Raw genomic sequence first — 20,858 nt, forward strand, 5'->3', positions numbered from 1 at the left:
CGATTCTGAATCTAATTCGGTGTTTAATTCGGTGTTCATGCAGGGTGCACCATGCAGTGATCACGCTTCCTTTCCGGTACAGCATTTTGTTTTTCCTAGAGATGACTGCCTTTGTTTACCTACTTTGTCTTCTATGTAGCTATTAGTAACCCTTCTGCAACTCTGTAACAAACCCTCTTGCTATGGCCAGGGACAGCGAATGTGTTCACTGCTTGGGGACACCTCCCTGCCCCTCTGCTCTCCCTGCCCACCAGGTGAGCTGCCCTGACGGGTGCTGCACAGGGCCTTCCCGGGACCTCCCCCAGCCAGGACACACTAGGTCCTTCACCCGCATCCCCCACACTGCTGGTGCCACTAGCTGCTTCCTGGGCGCATGAGACCAGCATGACACGAGGTCCATCTCCACCCCCACGCGACGGGCCATTTGGCCGGGTGTGGAACCCAGGCTGGAGGTCGCCCTCCTCAGAATGGGAAAGTGCCTCCTGTCTTCTCACCGCTGACACTGGCACTTCCCCAGATTCTCAAGTCCCCAGTCCTTTAAGTGTGGCCGTCTCTCTCTGGGAGCTTAGAGACCTTCCCCCCTCAGTTGTGAAAGTTCAAACACCGCGCTCTGTGGGGTCCTTTACTTGCTCAGCACGGCAGATGCTTTCAGGAGTATCTTCTATTTAGCTCGAGTCTCGCTTCTGAAAATTCAGGTTTCAATACTTGTCTCTCTTCCATCCTCTGTTCTCTTCCTGGAACGCTAAGATTAATCTGTGTTCCTTCTCTTTTTGCTCCTATTTGTCATCACTCTGAAAAAGTTTTTATCCTCCTGGGATATTTTCCCAGCTCGACTGCCCAAACCTCACAGCTGAGTGTTTCACGTTTCAGCTGCCACCTTTTTCACTCCCAAGAGCCTTCCACGATCTCTCCCGACTCCCTTCTCCACTGTTGCTTTCTTTAGCGGAAGCCACATGTGACTTGCCTCTCGGGGACATTCTGAGAGGAAGTGGTGTGACCTGGGGTTTCCTCCGCTCCCTGCATGGTCTGTGATTTCCCGAAGTGCCTTTCTCTGCGTTTTGCTTTGGTTTTGCAGGTCTCCACCTGTCCTGGCGGCCCTGAGTTCACTCACAGGTGAGGAGAACTGGGAGCAGCCCTGGGGGGCTGGAGCAGCCCAGCCTCGGGGCTTTCAAAGGTGAGGACCCATCACTTGATGGGACATTCCATAAATAGTTGCAGGTCTCTTCTTTGCAGCCAATTTCTCCAGAGGGGTTGTCTCCAACCTCCAGCCTGGGGGCAGGAGCCAGGGCACAGGCTTCCTGGGAGCAAGGAGACGGGGGCAGGGAAGCCCACCTTCCGAGCATGCGGCCTCCAGCGGTGCGCAGCATCCCCACATCCATGCCTCCCTGATCCCTGATCATGTCCCCAAAGAAGAAACCTGTCTCTGTGACAGCCTGTTTCCAATCCCCACCATCACGACTGCCACCTCGCCCGATTCCTGGAGCTCTGTTTCTGGAATCAGTTCCTGCCCGCCGCCCTCTCTGACGCAGGTATTTAGGTTCCCTGCCTGCCGAGTCAGCCAGCCTCAGCCCTGCACGTGCTCTTCCCAACCTCTAACGCACAGCGTCTGCCCCGCCTGCTCCTGGGGTTCAGAGCTTGCTATCCCTTTATTGTCACTTCAGTGAGGTTTCAGGAGTCTGCTTCAAGACGAAGCAGACTCCAGTGTGGGTGTTCAGTCTGCCCCACTGAATCTCACGCACACTCACACACACACACACACACACACACAAGCACACACGGTTCTGAAGCCTCGGGAAATCCATAGGTTATAGCCAGAATCCTCCAGGTCCCTCAGAAACTGCAACAGCTGGATTTTGAAGCAGCGACCCTGCCCAGCACGACTGACAGTCTGGGTGGAAACTGCTCTCCCAACAGACACTGAGAACGCCCCCAGGACAAGCTGCTCCCCTCAGAAAGGAAAAGGTGACTGCCTCTCGGTAAGAGCCCTGTCCTGGAAGCAGCTGCGTACATTGCCTCTCAGCTCTCAAAACAACCCCCTGGGTACAGAGGAGGGCACAGAAGCGCACAGAAGAAAAGTGGAGTCCCCGCTCACCTGCGGTGACAGGTCGGGGAGAAGACGTAGAGAATCCAGCTCACTGCCCCACCCAGGCCAGCCCTGGCGCACACGGAGCCAGACCTCATCCCAGTGACAGTCAAGGAAGTGCGTACTGAGCCCCAGGCAGCATAACAGGAACCCCTGATGGTTTCTGTGATTCTCACAAACCCCGTGCAGCTTCCGTTACTATCTCACTTCGCACGCGTGTGGAGAAACAGGCTCAGCGATGAACTGCCCAAGGCCACGAAAGCTAGCAGGCCGCGAACCCAGCATGAGACTTTGGCTCCGGAACCAGAGTACTTTGCACACGCATCACACACAGACACAAATATGCATACACACACACACACCACACACACAGCACACATACCACAGACATACCACATACATACACACACATCACACACACAAATATGCATACACACACAGCACACACAGCACACACACCACATACATACACACATCACACACACAAATACGCATACACACAGCACACATACCACATACATACACACACCACACACAGACAAATATGCATATGCACACACAGCACACACACAACACACATACACACATATCACACAGATACAAATATGCATACATATGCACACAGCACACACACAGCACACATACCACACATACCACATACATACACACACATCACACACAGACACAAATACACATACACACACAGCACACACACCACATACATACACACACATCACACACAGACACAAATACGCATACACATACACACAGCACACACACCACACACAGACACACATATGCATACACACATCACATACACAACACACATTCCACACACGCACGCGCGCGCAAGTCTCACCAAGCAAGTGAGTAGCAAAACCAAGGCCACACCACACATGAACTCACTTCCAGGCTAAAGCTCTGACCACCATCAACCCCACTGTCTCCTAGGTGGGGACTGAGCAAGGGAGACAGAGGGAGTAGTCACTGGGACCGACTCCTACCGGGACGGTGGCAGCTGGCTTCTACCTCGGCCCCCAGGGAAACGAGCTGCATCCACACACCACCCCCACTCCAGGCCCACATCCCAGCAGCCAAGCCCCTGCTGGACACAGAGAGGAAGCAGATGGGTCCCTGGCTGGGACACCCTCCCGGGAGGATGCCAAGCAAATGTGGCCCCAAAATCAGGCCTGCCCGCTGGCTGGGCTGCTGACCACTGCCCCTGGCTCCTGGACCCCAGATTCCCAGACAAGCTCTGTCAGTGACTCTGGGGGACCTGAAAAAGTCAGCACTCCTCTGGGCCTCAGCTTCCTCCAAGGGAAATTCTCATGGGCCTTTAGCTCTGTGTTCTGGGCACAGGACCCCTACCAAAGGCTACAGCACCATCACCGGGGCTGGCCACAGCAAGCACAGCAGGTGGCTCTGCCCTGGGGGAGAGGCTTGGCCACAGGGAGAAGCTCTGCCCTGTGTGAGTGCTTCGAAAGTCAGTGAAGGCTCTGGTAGAAAACAGCATTTGAAGTGGGACCTTAAGGACAAGGGGAGAACCAGTGGCTGAAGAAGGCCTGGGAAAGAGGGGCTGTGGTACAGCACTAGGAGCCCCAGCTCTCTCCGGGCCCCATCCATGTCTTTGCCATGTGACTTCACAGCCCCCCATACAGATCCTGCTCTGTGATTCTGGGCACAGCCATGTGACTTGTGGCCAACGTGGGCCTCTGCACACCTCTGTTTGTTCTTTTGCACCTCTACCACTGCCAAGAGAGAGCCATTCCCAGGCTGGCCTGCGAGTCCCAGGGAAAGAAACAGGAAGCTGAGCAGAGCTGCCCCAGCCATGCCCAGCTGAAGCAGAGCCCACGACAACCTGGAGACCCGTGGGCCAGTGTGGCCAAGAGCGGTGTAGAAAGAATCAGTGCCCTGCCCAAAATCAAAATTCTGATCTGGGTCTTTACAACCTGCCCCTCCCCCAGCTGACCCTGCTAGTCCCGTCCTATACCCCCCAGCCACCTACGGAGGTCACCTGCAGCTCAGGTGGACATGTCCCCTACATGTAAAGGCACCTGACCTCAAGCGCCTGTGCCTGCTTTCTGACCGGCCACGGAGAAGCAGGCCCAGGAGTGCAGGGAGCCAAAGCCCCGAGCAACCCCCACGGCTGAGGGACAGGATACATGCCGGCCCCCTGCCCCATGACGGAAGGCTCCTGAACTATGCTCACATCCCCCTGCTTAGGGGACGCCCAGCAGGCTGTGCCCAGGTGCCACAGAGGCACCCCTTTCCTGGCTTCTCCCCTGCCCCTGCCTTCTGAGGCCACTGCCTACCTCACCAACGGGGGCCACTCTCCAGGACCCAAGCGCACCCACTCACATGCCTGGGCTCTCAGCCCTCTTAGGGAGGCAGAACCACCACGTGGGCACTGGATTCAGGAGGCCTGATATGGAAACGGCGTGGCTGCCTCCTGACACCGAGCGAGACTCAGCCCTGTGTCAGTTTCCTCATCTGTAAGGTGAGGATGGCCACAAGGACGCCATGCAATTCCTCAAGTAGCGCTCTCAAGGTGCCAGTGGTGGCATGGATAGTGCTGACAACGATGGTGGAGGAGACACTGACCCCAACACATAACCCCAGGGCTGGCACCACCCAAACCTGGGCCCACTGAAGCAGACCAAGGAGATGCCACCTGCAGTCAGGCTGGCCTGGCCAATTTCTTCTCAGGGCCTTGGCTGCCTACCCGGAAATGGCCTATTTCACGGCAAAGTTGTGAGGATGGACAGGACAATACAAAGCACCTGGCAGAGGGAAGGGAAACCCTCTCCCCTCCATGGTCTGCTCTGAGGCTTGAGAAGGACAAATGCCCACCACCCAATCCACTGCCCCTGCCACTGCCAGCAAGGCTACAAAGCGTGCGTCAGGGAGGCGTCACCTCCCGACAGGCCCTTCGCTCCCACTCACACACTCCAGAAGCCCACCCTGGGGACCTGCTCCCTGCTAACCACAACACAGCCACATCGTACAACACACTGTCCCACACTCCCAAAGCTGCAGACACGTCCACCGCTGTATCTGGTGGTCAGGAGACCAGGAGGGACCACCAGGGCCACTTCCCCCGAGGGTGCACAGAGCCGGAAGAGCTGCTCGCACACTCGCAGGAGAGGCCAGATAAACTACAAGATCCTGGCTCCACTCAACCGAGGGGCTGAACTCCCAGGAAAGAGGGACCCTCCAAAGAGAGGCAGGACACAGAACTGGCTCACCTGAGACACGGCCCTGGAGAGAGAGGAGCCAGGGCCATGCAACGGGAAAGAAGAATTCAGATAAAATGTTTAGGAATTGCTAAAGGCCGACTGTGGCCTACACGAGAGCACAGAACCTCTGGGGCCAGAGACGCAGGACGGAGCTCACACCCCCAACACGGCTCTTCGCAGACCAAGGCCAAGTGCTCAGGAGGAAGAGTGGGGTACAGGTGGAGAAAGCCTTCCTCGGTGCCACAGCTACAGGAAAAGCAAAAAACCCTGCCTGCACCCTTCTCCCCTGTGGGAATACAGCTTTAAGACACAGGGGAAGGGGCAGCAAACCCTGTCACCCCCCACGGCACCAGTGAAGACTCCATGTGGCTGGAGATGAGCAAAAGGAAAAACCAAAGCTCTACCCTTCAGAGAGGGGCAAGAAACCGTCCCTGGGCCCTGACTGCCAGAGATCCCCAAATGCTAGAGAAGGGACATGAAGCTTTCCTGCACAGACCCACCATGCAGCAAGTGTTTGGCTGCCACTGAGAGGAGGGTAGGATCAGTGAGGAGGCCCCCACCCAAACCCAGGAACATGGAGCCTGCATAAGACTGCAGCTAGTCCAGACAACAGAGAACCCCCAAAACTCTCCCGTCCACGCCAGTAAACCAAGGTAACAAGCAAGGGCAGTCTACCACTGGCAGGGGGACAGGAGTGTGGGGAGAAAACTCCTGTGGCTCAGACCATCAAGGAAGACCAAAAGCTAAAGGTGGAGCAGGAACGTTGAGAAAAACCTTCTGGAATCTCTGTCTCTTTCCTGAGCTGTAGGAATTTAAACCAGAAGTCACTCAAGGTAACCAGACCAACAACAGAACCCAACCCAGCCCAACTAGACTAGATTAACTCAATCCCCTATGCCAAGGCCTAGCAGGGAAAAGGCAGGCTCATTTCCAAGCATAACCTGGCTGACCTAAGTCTCCACTCTCTCACACACTATGTCCAGCAGTCAAAAGGTACTATGCACAAAAAAGGCAAGAAAAAATTATCCGACTGTCAAGAGAAAAAGCAATCAACAGAATCAGAGTCAGGGAATTTTAAATAAGGCTGATTAACATGTCAAAGACCGCCATGGAAAAGGTGGACAACATGCATGAACAGAGGGAATATTCAGCAGAGAAATGTAAACTATAAGTAGAAATGCTAGAGGAAAATAACACAGTAACAGAAACATAGAATGCTTTCGACAGCTCACCGGTAGACTTGACACAGTGGAGGAAAGAATCAGCCAGAAGACTGGTCCATAGAAACTACCCAAACTGGAACACAAAGAGAATACGAAGCTGTGCCTGCAGCCCCAGCTACTCAGGAGGCAGAGGTGGGAGGATTGCTTGAGCCCAGGAGTTCAAGGCCAGCCTGGGCAACATGGCAAGACCCCATTTCAAAAAAAAAAAAGAGAGCGAGAGAGAGAGAGAGAAACCAGAATAGAACATTCAAGAGTTGTAGGGCAATATCACACTTAATATTAATATATGTAATTAGAATCTCAAAAGAAGAGAGGATGAAATAGAAGAACTATTCGACTAGATAATGGCTCAGAATTTTTCCAAAATAATGAAAAGCATCAAACCACAGGTCCAAGAAGCTAAGAGAACCCCAAGCAAGATAACTAATGAAAAAACAACAACAAAAAACCTAGATACATCATACCCAAAGTACTGAAAATTAAAGACGCAGAGAAAACGCTAACGGCAGCCAGGGGAAAAGACACATTTCCCAGAGGAAAAGAATTACAGCCAACATTCCACTGGAAACTATCAAGCCAGAGGGCAGGAGACTGACCGCGCTGAAGTGCTGAGAGACACTGAGGAGGAGCCGGGAAGGACGTTTAGTCCCACATTCGGCAGCTGAGTGGACTAGGAAGACGGGACGTCCCCACCATGTGACCAGAGGGAAAGGGATGAGGAGAGGGGAGGGGAGCAACGCTCCACACAAGAGGCGCAAATGTGCAGCGGAGAGATGCGGTCTGTGTTCAGGTGGATCCGGACGGGAGGGCAGCCTGAGGAACACAGCCGTGCCTGGAGGCCACGGGGCCCCCGCAGAGCTCTACAGAGGGAGTGCCCAGGTCACACGTGTGTTTCTCAGAGATGGGTTTAGCTACAGAGTGAAAGATGAACCCAACAGGGGCTCAGGAGGAGGCCACTGTCACACTCCAGGTCACGGGAAGGCTCCTGAGACTGTGGCAGGGGCGGCAGGGGCAGGGCCCACCCGCAGGGGAAGCAAGTAACAAGGTGCACTGGAGGACAAGTCATCTCTATCTGGGAGGAGGGAGAAACGGGGAATTCAGGATGGGGCCCTGGAGCTCAGACAGGGACGCAGGGTCTCTCCCTGTTCCACCAAGGCCAGAAGGATGAGCCCCCAGAGGCGCCTGGCCCCTTTATTCTCCCGAGCCCTGGGAGCTGTGCAGGCTTTCGCTTCCCAGCCCCGGTTAGTGATGGAGAGAAACGACCTGCCAGCCAACCCAGGAACTGACTGGCCATCCCTTCCCCAGTTTCAAGCCTCTTGCTTATGTGTAAACAGCTAGAAGAAGAGAAAGAGAAAGAAACCAGGGAGGAAGCGACGGACAGAGAAAGGAAAGAGGAGCTTCCCAGCAGCCTGGTACAAAATCGTCGGTTCCATTCTTCCAGCCTCTGCACCCTCTGTGGGAGGCAGGTCACCTGCCACGGTGTTGTGACACACCCTCTGTTACTCTGTGTGTGAACACAAATGGCTTGGCAATCCCACAGACCTCAGAAGCTTCTAGATGGTAGCAGGGCCCTTGATGTCTTGTAGCTTCCTCATCCACCACCAGGCGCCAAGCAGTCTCCTCCCTGTGTGAGAACCCACGAAGTGCTGGCACGGACCAGGCGCTGGGGGAATGCTGGTTCCCATCCTCTTACTTCCCTCCATGTGGCTGGTTTTTCTCCACAGTCTACCCATACGAACTGTACACTCAGATGCGGATACCACCACGGCCCTTGCCCTCGCTGGGACTTCATTTTCACATCTACGAAACGGAAATAATCACAAGAGCACAGGGCTGTCCCGAGGACCAAATGTAGTAGAGAGTGGGATGGTATCTATAACGGGTAATCCACCCAAGTTACCTCCTCCTCCATGCAGGCTTCCCAGATCCTCCCCAGATGAACCCTCATTCTGGGCTCTCTACCCGGCCCTGAGAATGAACACCTGGCTTGTTGGTTAACTTTCGGCACTAGATCCTGGCTTCCCCCATGCCACTGCAAGCTCCTCAAGGACCACATCACCTCACTGACAATGCACCCAAAGTCGCCTCTCCTGGGCACAGTTACACGCACACCAAGAAAACTAGGCCATCTATCCTCCTGCAACCTGCACACTGGGTCTCCCCGCAGCTGCTTCACCCCCAAGTTGTCTGAAAATTTAAGACTGAAATGAATCAATCAGGTCCAATCCCCTCATTTTGATGAATAAACTGAGGTTCAGAGAGCTCAGGTGGCTCAGCCGCGGCCACACAGCAATGGAAGGAACCCGGTCGGACAGGCCCTCACTCCCGACAGTGACATCCTTCTCTCCTGAGAGACGAGACAAGGCACATGCTCTCCAGGACTGCCCAGAACCAACCGGAACACAGACTCGGGGAGGTGGGCGCTCTGGCTGGGCCACGGAGTGTGCTCCAAAGCTGACGCTCTGTGACGACGGGGCTCTGCCCCCATGAGAAATACCCGGTTAGCAAAGCCACGTCAGGGACAAGGTGCTTTCACATGCACAATCGGATTCAACACCACAATAATGCTGGGACCAAACAGGCTGCCAGAACGAACGGTTCTGAACAAGGACAGTGATAACGGAAAGGTCCCCCTCAGAAGACACGATGGGCTCGCACTATTTGGATCATGCAGAACTTCAGCAATGGCGGGAACATCCCACGTCTGTGCTGACCCACACGGTAGCCCCTAGCCACATGCAGCACTGAGCACCGGAAACGGCGCATGCTACTGGAAACTGAGTTTCTACTTTCAGTTCATTCTAATTCGTCAAATTTAAGCAGCCACCTGTGGGCAGAGGCTCCTGTACTGGACAGCACCGTCCTAACAAGTCACCTGAGCTAAAATGTCAGAAGCACAAAGAATCCTAGTGGCAGTGCAGTGCTCCAGACAGGAGGCAGAAGGCCTGGATCTCATCATCACTGCCTCGGCCACCAGAAAGCCCCCAGCCCACGTGAACCCATTCGCCCATCAGTGGGGGAGTTGACAAGAGACTCTCCAGGCCCTTCTGGCTGTGACCACCTGCAAGTTCACTGTGATCGCCTCGGCTTGGGCACTGGAAATCCAAGGAGCCCGGGGCTCCCTGCCAGGGCAGCTGTCAGTCCTGGCTACTCGCCCCACCCCAGCACCGACCCTGTCCCCCATTCTCCCCCAGCAGACCGCGGGCTCACTGAGCGCAGGCACCATGTGGCGCCTCTGTCTCCCCGGCACCCAGAAAAGCATCTGGGCACAACAGGTGCTCGGGGAGTCAAAGTCAGCATTAACAACCACAACCCTTTCCTGTGCTTACCATGTGTCTGGCGCTGGGCTAGGGGTTCTCACCCGCCATTCTGCTCATCCTGACAATCACACAGGGGGCTGTGGCAGTCTTTCCTTCCTCCACTGAAATCACATCTCAAAGAGGGTCATTCGCCCAGGGTCACCAGCTAGTAAGCGGCAAAGTTGCATTCAAACCCAGGCCTTCTGACCCCAAAGCCAGATTCTTATCTCTAAACACTGGTGCCTCCTACAGATCCCCTTGCTGAGGGAGAGAAGAAAAGGGAAAGGACCTGTGAACCGGGCTACCTGAAGAACACCTGGAGAGGACTCAGAGCAGTGACAGTCGAACCTCAAAATCCCTAAGTGGCTTGAGATGTCCAGCGTTATAAAGCTTTCTCGAAAGAAGGCTGGATCCTCCTCCTCCCTGGGACCAGAGTCCAGTAGCCTCTGGACTACTGGGCTTTCCAAAGGCAACAGGGCACCTGCAGGGCAGGGGAGAGGCAAGCTGTGGACCAGGAGACCTAACCAGACCTGGCCTCTGTCCCTCAGTGACTCTGAGCACGCTTCTGCCTTCTTTGAGCCTCTGAAAAAAAAGGCTCACAGATTAACAGTGGTAGAGCACCTGGCACACAGGACTCGGTAAGTGGCCACAGAAGCCATGGACGAGCTTAGCTGTTCCTAAAGCATCCTAGGTCCCACCCCAAACGGAGGTCTGGGCTTGAGACGGCAGCCCCTCCAAGGACCTGAGGGCGGGGTGCAGTCTCGGCAACTGCGCAGCCGAAGCTCAGACCCGCCCTGGCCCTTGCCCCTCGGCCTGCCTCCCCTTCTGCACCAGCTGCCACCAGAGGTGACTTCAGGGCCCTTTTTTTCTAGCTGAGAGAAATCTTTAGGGCAGATTTTTAGGCCCAATTCTTCAACCCCCTGGATCATGTCATGTAACGGACTTTACGAACAGTGGAAGGTTGGGGGATCCTTTACGAGCACGGCCTCAAAGCGAGAGCAGACCATCCCTCCTGAGAAAACTCACCCACGCCCTGCCACAGGATGGACGAGAAAGGTCGGAAAAAGCAGGCTTGAGCACCCAGATGCCAGCGTAGAAAGAACGGGAACACCGGCCACACCACACCACGTGCTCTGCTTCTCCTTAACCCGAGGAGCATCCAAGGCCCTCAGTCAGCTCAAGTCAGCCTCGTAGCAGCCGCACGAGCTCAGGCAAGGAAGTCACTTAACCCCCTGGAGCCTCCCTTTCCCTACCTGTGAAATGGGAGGCTAGCCCTGTCCCACCTCACAGCGCTTTGGGCAGAATCCACTGTGACGACGGATGCAAAGAGCTTTGTAAGCTGCAAAGCACAGGACACGTGGGCAGTCAGCAGTCCAGTTATCAATGTCATCTGCTCCTGGCTCCCACACAGTTCTAGCCGGGCCGTCCCCTGCCCAGCCCCCGCAGGCAGGCGGCAGACGGAGAGGAAGTATGGCAGGATGAAGAAGCCATGACAGCTGCCGAAAACATTTTTTTTTAAGTTTTACAAAGGTGGCTTTCTAGGGCTTTTTGTGAAGGGATCTCACAAAAGGTCTCGAGGCCATTACTGGGTTTTCTGTTACCAAGGGAAAGAGCCATTATGTGTACTCTCCTTGTTAAGGTCTAGGTTGGATGTGTTTTTCTTGGTCTTTGGAAGATGTAAGTCACATGATAGGATTTTGGGTTATCCAGAAAACTTCCCTAAAACTAACATAACCAATCTCCACCAAGGTGACCAGAAAGGTCCCAGTAGAACCCCACCAAGCCCTGATGCAAGGTCCCAACAAAGCACCCACCACCACCTCCAGGTACACAGCTTTCCAAGAAAGCCTCCTCTCCAGCCCTCAGTGGAGCATGAACATCAAAGCTACAGACCCGATGGGCCTCCCCCAGGCCCTTCCAGGGACTTAACTTCTCAACGTCCGTCACCTCATCCCTAAAACAGGAGCAATACAGGACCTCAATCCTCATCTGCAATTACAAAATCCTAAAGAGCTCTGAAAACCAAGCTTTTCGCAACTCATTTGAAGGTAAATCCTGTCCTAAACCAATATGAGACTATTTTTAATCTTTATTGATCCCACTTAATGGGGATATTCACACATTTTATAGCAAAAATATTATAAATGTGTCATTCCAGAGTAGAGCCCCAAACCCAGCTGGGGATCTTATCGCGTGGATGTTCTGTGCACAACAATTTCTCTAAAATCTGAAAACTTCTGAGTGTCCACACCCGTGGGGCCCCAGTGGGCGGGTGAGGAGCTGGGGGAAGGTCCCTGGCCACAGCAAGTCCTGTGCCCTCTCCTCCCACTCCCTCTTCCCAAGGAGCCCAGCAGGACCTCTAGACTACAGTCAGCCCACCTCCAGCCCAACACCCTGCACTGACAGCCCCTACCCCAACCTTTCTCAGAAGGGTGTCTGGGACTCCACACTACTATGACAGCTTTTCCTGCAACGCGCCCCACTGCTGCTCCACCATGACCTTAGAGCCAGGCACCTTCTAAATCAATATACAGTCTGCCTCGCATACAGGGGCAACAAGGGAACCCCTGAGGACACGTTTGGAGAACCGGAAAGCTACCTCCTTTCCCTACAAACTTCAGATGGCGCACTACACAACCACCTCTCACGTCAGGTCTGGAAACGGACTGGCCTGGCTTTAAATCCCAGGTCTGCCACTCACCAGCTAAGTGACCTTGGACAAGCCTCCTCTCCTCTCTGAGCTTCAGTGCCCAGACTGTGAAGTGGGAATGTCCATCTCTAGCTTAAATGGTGGTTGTGAACATGCCGTCAGTGAATGCTGGGAAATGCGAATGCCCGGGTGCTGCCCCGGTGATGGAGGCAGCCCTGAAACCAGAGAACCCACCAGGCAAAGCACTCGGCACTCGGGCAGGGCCGATCCCATCCCCCATCCGGAGCCCACGCTGCAAAGGAGGGACGTACACAGACAGCCCTGACACCCGTGTTATCCTCCTTTCCACGTGATCACCAGGACTTTGCACTAATCAAAGGCTGGACGGGATTCAGGAACAGAGAGGTTGAGTGACCTGTCCAAGGTCACACAGCCGACAGCTAAACAGAGAAATTAGCAGGGGTGGGTGGCGGCCCTGGGCCCGTCCTCCTGGCAGCGCCGGTCAAACAGGCCCCATCTCCACGGAACGCTGCCCAGCCGCGGGCCCCGGGCCGCTCCGAAGGACACCGGCCTCGGTTTCCCCAGTGCGAGCCAAGCCCTCCCCGCCCCGTCCTGGGGGGCGGGCGGTGGGCGCAGCGCGGACGCGGGCGCCGCAGAGCCGTGCGCGGGCGGGCGCGGCCGGCGCGGGGCTCACCGGACTTGGGGTAGGTGACGATCCACACGTCGCTGGGCCGCACGGGGAAGTTGGCGATCTCCTCCATCTTCCCGCGGCAGAAGGGCGGCAGCCGCACGCCGTGGAACTCGAAGTACTTGCTCTCGAACTCCCCCGGGGTGCTGGGGGTCTCGGCCTCGCTCTCCGCCATGCCGCCGCGCTGCCGCCGCCCGCACGCGCCCGCACGCGCCCGCGCCCCGCACGCGCTCGCGCCCCGCCGGCGCGCGGCGGCCGCTCCGCAGGCGTGGCGTCACGGCGCCGCCCGGCGCGGGAGCTCCGCCGCGGTATGACGTCATGGCGCCGCCCGGCGATGGCGACCCTCCGCAGGCGTGACGTCACGGCGCCGCCTGGGCGCGCCCGCCGCGCCCCACCCCCACCTCCACGGGGAGCCTGGAGCCCAGCGTGCTGTCCGCTTCCCCTGGGCTCCGCGTCCGCTCGTTCAGCTCACGCTTCTGGCATCCAGCAAGCGCTCAACGCAGGCTCACAAGCTATTCCAGCCAGAAGTGACCTTAACAATTCACTGTCCACCCGACCAGTATTTAGGAAGCACCTGATCTGTGCCACAGACACCTGAGACAGACGCATCGCATCGAGGTGGAGGACAGGCAAAAGCCTGGCCGTCTCCGAGCTTACGTTAGTAAACAGCCAAGGCGATTTCAGGTAATGAACGACAGGTGCTGTAAAAAATACGCTTCATGCTATTCCCGGGAGCAGAAGGGGCGGGGTCTGGAGGAGCGTTGAATTGCAGATTCCAGGGCCAGTGTCAGACGTAAAGAGAAAGACTTTCCTGGGGCAGGACCTAGAAATGTGCACTGAATAAGGCACTTCTTGTGCAAACTACAATTTGAGAACAACCTAGTTCTAGAAAGATTTCGGTACAGCCCCTTGTCCGAGCATTCACTCAACAGACCTATGTTAAGCACCTACTGACGTGGTTTGGGACTGGGGGCACACAGATGACAAGGATACAGCCCTGGTCTAATGCTGGGGCTCCACATCATCAGCTGTGAAAGCGGAAGAATAATCCATTCCTCTAAGTGCTATAGCCAGGAGGACAGGAGGCGTCTACGCCAGCAGGAATCTGGAGCAGAGCACATAGGCAGGACCTATTCCTGCCCTCTCCCTCTTGCTCTAGAGTGACACACCTGCAGCCTGGCACAGGAGACTCACACATGGGCTGAGAGGCATAGGCCATGTGTGCACGGCGGACAGAGAGCCGTATCTGAGCAATGAATGAACCCTGACTCAGGAGGCTTGGGGATGTCTTTCCAAAAAAGAAAGAGGATAGTCCAAGCACCCAGATTATCGAGAACAATTCAGGTGCAGATTCTCACTGTGGGAGAAGGAGGATATACGTGAGTAATGGGAGGAGGCAGCCCCGTGGGATTGGATTGGAATTGGAGGTATTGACCTGAATTTATAATTTTTAGAAATACCTATTTCTGGGGCTGGGCGTGGTTGCTCACGCCTGTAATCCCAGCACTCTGGGAGTCGGAGGTGGGAGGATCTCTTGAGCTCAGGAGTTTGAGACCAGCCTGAGCAGGAGCAAGACCCCATCTCTACTAAAAATAAAAAAGTTAACCAGGCGTAGTTGTGCATGCCTGTAGTCCCAGCTACTCGGGAGGCTGAGGCAGGAGAATCGCTTGAGCCCAGGAGTTTGAGGTTACTGTGAGCTGTGATGATGCCGCTGCACACTACCCAGGGCGACAGAGTAAGACTCTCTCTAAAAAAAAAAAAAGAAAGAAAGAAAGAAAGAAAGAAAGACCTATTTCTGATCTTTGCTGAAAAGGTCTTTAGGCAATGATATCTCAATGATACTAGGCATACCCACTGTCCAGATGTTCATTTCTAAATACTTCCCCACCAAAAGGAACTGGGGTTTCTTGGAGACTAGGCTAATTCCAGGGCAAGGAAAGGACCACAAGGGCCTAAAACATCTTCTTGAGCCAAAAAATAAGGAAGTGTTAAAAAATGATGGGAATAGGCCAAAAGGACACAGGACCCGGCGTGAAAGGGTTACCACAGGCCAAATCAGAAACAATTTGAGCACAGTAGACAAAAATTGGAAACAAACACCCATGAACAGTAAAATAGAGAAATTGTGATGTACTCGTGCAAGAGAAACCACAGAGCAATAAAAAAGAATTCCTGTTATGTGCGACAAGATGGAATTTCACAGTCAAAAGGATGAACAGAAAAAGCCAAACACTAAAGAAGGTATATTGTGTGATTTCATTTATCTACAGTTCAAAGACAAGCAAAACTAACTATCACGATAGAGATCGGAATAGTCTTAACTTGGGACATGAAGGGAGCTGACTGGGAATAGACACAAGGGCCTCCCCTCCAGTCTGAGTGCATCTACCCACAGAATGCTTATCAATTACAAAGGAAAAAGGATCACTTTGCAGTAGAGAAATCTAGCAGACAGCACCTGCGGTGGTTGGTTTTATGTGTCAGCTGGGCCATGAGGTGCCCAGATAGCTGGTTAAACATTGTGTGTAGATATGTCTATGAGGAGGGTGTTTCTGGAGGAGATTGGCGTTTGTATTGGTGCGCTCAGTAGAACAGATGGCCTTCCCCATGTGAGTGGGCAGCATTCAGTCCATTCTGGGCCTGAATAGAACAAAAGGCAGAGAAAGGTTGAATTTGCTCTCGCCTGGCTGCTTCAGCTGGGACATCCATCTTCTCCCGCTCTCCATGCGCCTGGTTCTCAGGCACTCAGACCCAGATGGGAGCTACATCATCAGTCCCCCGGGTCTCAGGCCTTCACACTACACCACTGGCTTTCCGGGTCTTCAGCTTGCACGTGGCAGATCATTCTCAGCCTCCATAACCGTGTGAGCCGATACCTTACAATAAACCTCTTTCTAGCATAGCTTCTATCAGTCTGTTTCTCACGAGAACTCTGGCTTGCACACCACCTTAGCCAGGTGACAAAATAAACATCACCAATAACATGGCAAAGTGACAGCATGTGATTCCCTGAAAAGGACACTGAACCATTTATGTGGTATTCCTCCCAAAAATTCAAATCCTGAGTCTAATCATGAGGAATGACTACAAAACCCAGGTTAAGGGACATTTTATAAAACAACTGACCTGTACTCTCCAAAAATGTCAGTATCATGAAAGACAGAAAAAGCTGCAAGAACTGCTCCTGATAAAGGAGGCCAAAGAAACTTGACAATAAATACAACGTGTGATTCTAGATTGGATGCTGGATCTTTTTTTTCAAAGCCGTAAAGGACTTTATGGGGACAATTTGCAACATTTGAATATTGACTCTATATTAGATAATATTATATTAATTTTAAATTCTCTAAATTTGAAAACTGTCCTGTGGTTGCGTAAAAGAATGGTCATTTGCCCGGGAGTACCTGCTGAAGTATTTGGGATGGGGAGTGAAGAATCGTGACGTCTCCAACTTACTTTCAAATGGTTTTACAAAAACCCCCAAATTATAACACCAATACCAGTTCATGTGTGTATATACATTGACAGAAAGAAAGAAAATGTGGCGAAAGCCATGCAGGGCTGGGAACCTGCAGCCTAAAGGCCACATGTGGCCCCCCAGATCCCCAAGTGCAGCCCCTAGACTGAATCCAAACTTCACAGAGCAAATGCCTTTATTTTGTTCTGTAAAATTTGGATTCAGTCAAAAAGCCACACTCAAGGATCCAGAAAGCCATTTCTGGCCCCAAGGCCACAAGTGCTATAACAAATTACCACAAACTCAGTTCTGTAGGTCAGAAGACAGATGCAGGTACCACTAGACTGCAATGAAGGGATCAGCAGGGCTGAATTCCTTCCTGGAGGTTCCAGGGGAGAATCTATTTCCTTGCCCTTTCTAGCTCCTAGCGCTACCTCCATTCCTTGGCTCATGGGCCCTTTCCATCCTCAAAGCCAACAATGGCCAGTCTGGTCCTCCTCACGTCATATCACTCTGACATTGACTCTTCTGCCGCCCTCTTCCGCTTGTAAGGATGCTCGTAATTGCATTGGACCCACCCAATAATCCAAGACAATCTGCCTATTTTGAGGTCAGTTAATCAGCAACCTTATTTTCATCTTCAGCCTTGATTTCCCTTTAACATATATCAATAATATAACATATTCACAGGCTCTGGGGATTAGGATATGGACGTCTTTGAAGGACCATTATTCTGCTTTAAAAAAAAAACCCATTAACATAGAAAATCCCTAGAAATGTTAAAAAAAAAAGCTACTAGAACAAATAAATGAGTTTAGCAAGATCATAGGATACAAGACCAACAAACAAAACCCAATTCTATTTATACATACTAGCAATGAACAATCAGAAATTAAAATTTTTAAAATACCATTTGCAATGGCATCAAAAAAAAAATAAATGCTTAGAATAGATCTAAGAAAATACGTGCAAGATTTATATACCAAAATCTATAAAACATTGATGAGAGAAATTAAAGAAAATATAAAGAAATGAAGAGATACACTCTGTTCATGGATTGAAAGACTCCACATTGTTTATGTGCCCATTCTCCTCAAATTTATCCATAGAGTCACTGCAATCCCAAGAAAGAGTCCCCACCAGACTCTTGTAGAAATTGGCGATCTGGTTCTAAAACTTATATAGAAAAGCAAAGAACTTAGAATAGTCCAAACAATTTTGGAACAGAATAGCAAAGTTGGAGGGCTCACACTACCTGATATCAAGATTTACTGTAAAGCTACTTACTTATCTTAAAGCTATAAAGCAAAACAGTGTGTGATTGGCATATGCATACACATATAAATAAATGGAGCAGAACAGAAAGCCCAGAAACAGACACAAACATACATGGTCAATTGTTTTTTGACAAAGGTATCCTTAAAGAGGAAAGCACAGTAGTTTCTCATGAGCCAAAAACGTCCATCAAAGCCTGGCTTGCCCTTTGAGTGGAGAACACCGGAGCCCTGGAGATGTGTCAGAAGAGGCTAGATAGCCCTTAGTCCTGAAGAAACTCTTCTTAAATAACGTGGACCTAGATCTCCAAATTCTCAGCCTTCTGCGATCTGTTCCTAAGCTTGCCAGGCTGCAGGGAAACGTGGGTCGCTGTCCGTGGTGCTGAACACGCACTGCTTGCCCTCCTAGCCTGGCACTCGGGGTAACCACGACTTCTGGGGCCCCTGTTTTGCTTTGTTATGTTCTATGTTGAGGCATTCTTCCTACCTGTGGATACTATCAAATTTTTAGTGTTAAGTATTTGTTGAATGAAAATGTCAAACATACATAAAATTAGAGAATAGTACAACAAACTTCTATGTACCCATCACCAGTGTCAACTATTAATATTACCGACTCATGTTTCATCAGCTCCCACACACCCAGATTATTTTGAAGCAAATTTCATGCATTATATCATCTCATTCCTAAATACTTCAATATGGATCTCTAAGAGATAAGAACTCTTCGAAAACATACTCCCAATATATTAACACACCTAAAAAGTAATGATTATTCCTTAACATCACCATACATCCAGTTAGTGTACATGATCAGATTTATGGGTGGCATGCCATGCTCAGAGGGGTAGAGGCATCTGCCTGGGAATACCTCATGTGGCCAGGACATAGTGCTGAGGCAGATACCCCACCGGCATCATGTGACCATCTGCAGATTAGCACAAACCAGCCTTCTTGCCACAGCTGATATTGAGCAAGTCTGAGGCACAGGGTGCTGGTTCAGGAAGGTGGTAACATCCATGGCATGGCCACAGAGGACCTCAGTGCCCAGGAAATACAGGTTAGAAGCACACTCCTGCCGAGACAAGTCTAGGTCAAGATTAATTACATTAGGATCTTTGCAGAAGAGTCCTGAGCATCAGTATTTCTACCCAGAATCCTAGTTTCCAGACAGGGTGGAACCACAGCCTGATCTGGCCTTGAATGCTAATGTCATCATCGACTGGCTGTGTGACCTGAGACAAAGAACTTCTGCTCTCTAAGCCTCAGATTTCTCGTTGGTTTAATTTGCCATGGGCCACCCCCATCCTACATTTGCACCTGCAGTTTCCCCTCCAGAATGACTTCCTGGCAACCCAAATTCTAGTATCCATAAAGATTAGTTCCAAAACAAGTTGCTCTGTGGCTAATCCCCTCCTGAAATCAACTCTACTTCCCCTGACCACCAGTCTATAATTTCATGTGTTGCAGGCTCAGAGCAGATCTGGAGACCCCCTTGAAACCAGCTAGTCCAACCTTTGATTTTAAAGACAAGGGAATAAAGAGCTGATCAAGGAAAGGGCCTGCTCAGCATACAGCAGGTGCACAATGAAGCCATGATAGTCCCAGGATCTTCCTGCTGCCTGGAGCACAGGCTTGGGCGTTTCCAGCTCAGCCACTTCCCTCTCTGAGCTTCAGTTTCCTCACCAATAAAATGAGGAGAATAATGCCCACTCCCTAGGGTTGCTGTGAGGATCAAGTGAGATGATGGGCTTTGCAAACTGTAAGGTGATGTGCACTTGTGAGGGCTGGATCTACTCTTCACTCCATGGAGACAGCAATAGAGGCATGGGAGCTCCCTGGGGAGGGGATCTGCTTCCGGCGTTAGGAAACACCCAGCAAGCAGTGGGCACTCGGAAAGCTGGGCTGGGAGGCCTGGAGCCAGCCCAGGAACATGGCTCACAGATGGGAGCCAGAGCCGCTCCAGGGCTGCAGGGCCCCGAGAGGCTCTGGCTGGGATGCTGGGAGAAAGAGGAGGGTGGTGGACCCGTGACTTTAGCACAGCTGACGGGAGGCTGGGATGCAGGGGCCAGAGAGGTCTGTGACATCACACAGGTCTGGGCTCCAATCCCCGCCCCGCTGTGTTTTGTCTGGGCTACTCCACACCCCACTGCTGATGTGAGGCAGAAAGGAAGCCCGGTGGTGACACACCTCACCTGGTGCCCAGCCCACACCTTCACTCCCCGGGCCCCCTTTCTGAGCAGCAGTCTCTATCATTTGATGGAGTCTGTCAGGAGCATTTAATTTTCTCAAGTAAATAATCCATGGGGTGTGCGTTGTTATCTCCACTTTACGCAAGGGAAGACTGAGGCTCTGAGAGGTGACAGAATTTCCCTGGGTCACGGCAACGCTGAGTTGCAGAGATGGGTCTCAAACCTGGGCCAGCCTGAATCCAGAGCCCAGGATCCCTCTTCTGCTCTGTAACGACTCACAGCTCTGTGTCCAGAGGGTCCTGGGGACAAGTCAGGGGACTCTGACCTGGATCAGCTCCTGGGCTGTCAGCAGGGCCACCTCCAGGCTCAAGGAAGGGCAGGGTACTAGGGGTGGATGGTGCCCAGTGAAATCCACAGCGTTGGTTTGGGTCAAGCTCGTTCATTCCGAGGTGGTGGCCAGGAGGTGGGAGGTGAAAGACAATTTAGGTCCAGGGCTGGTCATAGCCCATCTGGGGCACTGCTGGACACCATGCTCCCAGAGGGACACGAGAAAACTGGGGCTGTCGGGCCAGAGTTACTGACTGGCATCACTGGGCTGGGTGTCCCTGAGGAGTGGTTGTAAGGGGCGGCTGTTTGCCGTGAAGAGTGGCCCCCGAGGGACCAGACCAACACCTTCCTGTCCTTGCCAGCCTGCCCCAGGCAGAGGGAGCAGAGGCAGAGCCGGGATCAGTGGGGAAGCCGCACGCAGTCGGATTT

At 52.7% G+C, this 20,858-nt stretch overlaps 1 protein-coding gene across 1 annotated transcript in view; it reads right to left on the reverse strand.

The window, feature by feature from the left end:
• Nucleotides 1-13,354, reverse strand: part of SULT4A1 (sulfotransferase family 4A member 1) — a 36,036-nt gene extending 22,682 nt beyond the window's left edge. The window contains exon 1 of the mRNA XM_069490924.1: nucleotides 13,186-13,354. Within this exon, the coding sequence (XP_069347025.1) occupies nucleotides 13,186-13,354 (169 nt within the window). The remainder of the gene's footprint in view (nucleotides 1-13,185) is intronic.
• Nucleotides 13,355-20,858: the final 7,504 nt, after the last annotated feature.

Source organism: Eulemur rufifrons, chromosome 16 (assembly GCF_041146395.1).
Source record: "Eulemur rufifrons isolate Redbay chromosome 16, OSU_ERuf_1, whole genome shotgun sequence".
Lineage (NCBI taxonomy): Eukaryota > Metazoa > Chordata > Mammalia > Primates > Lemuridae > Eulemur > Eulemur rufifrons.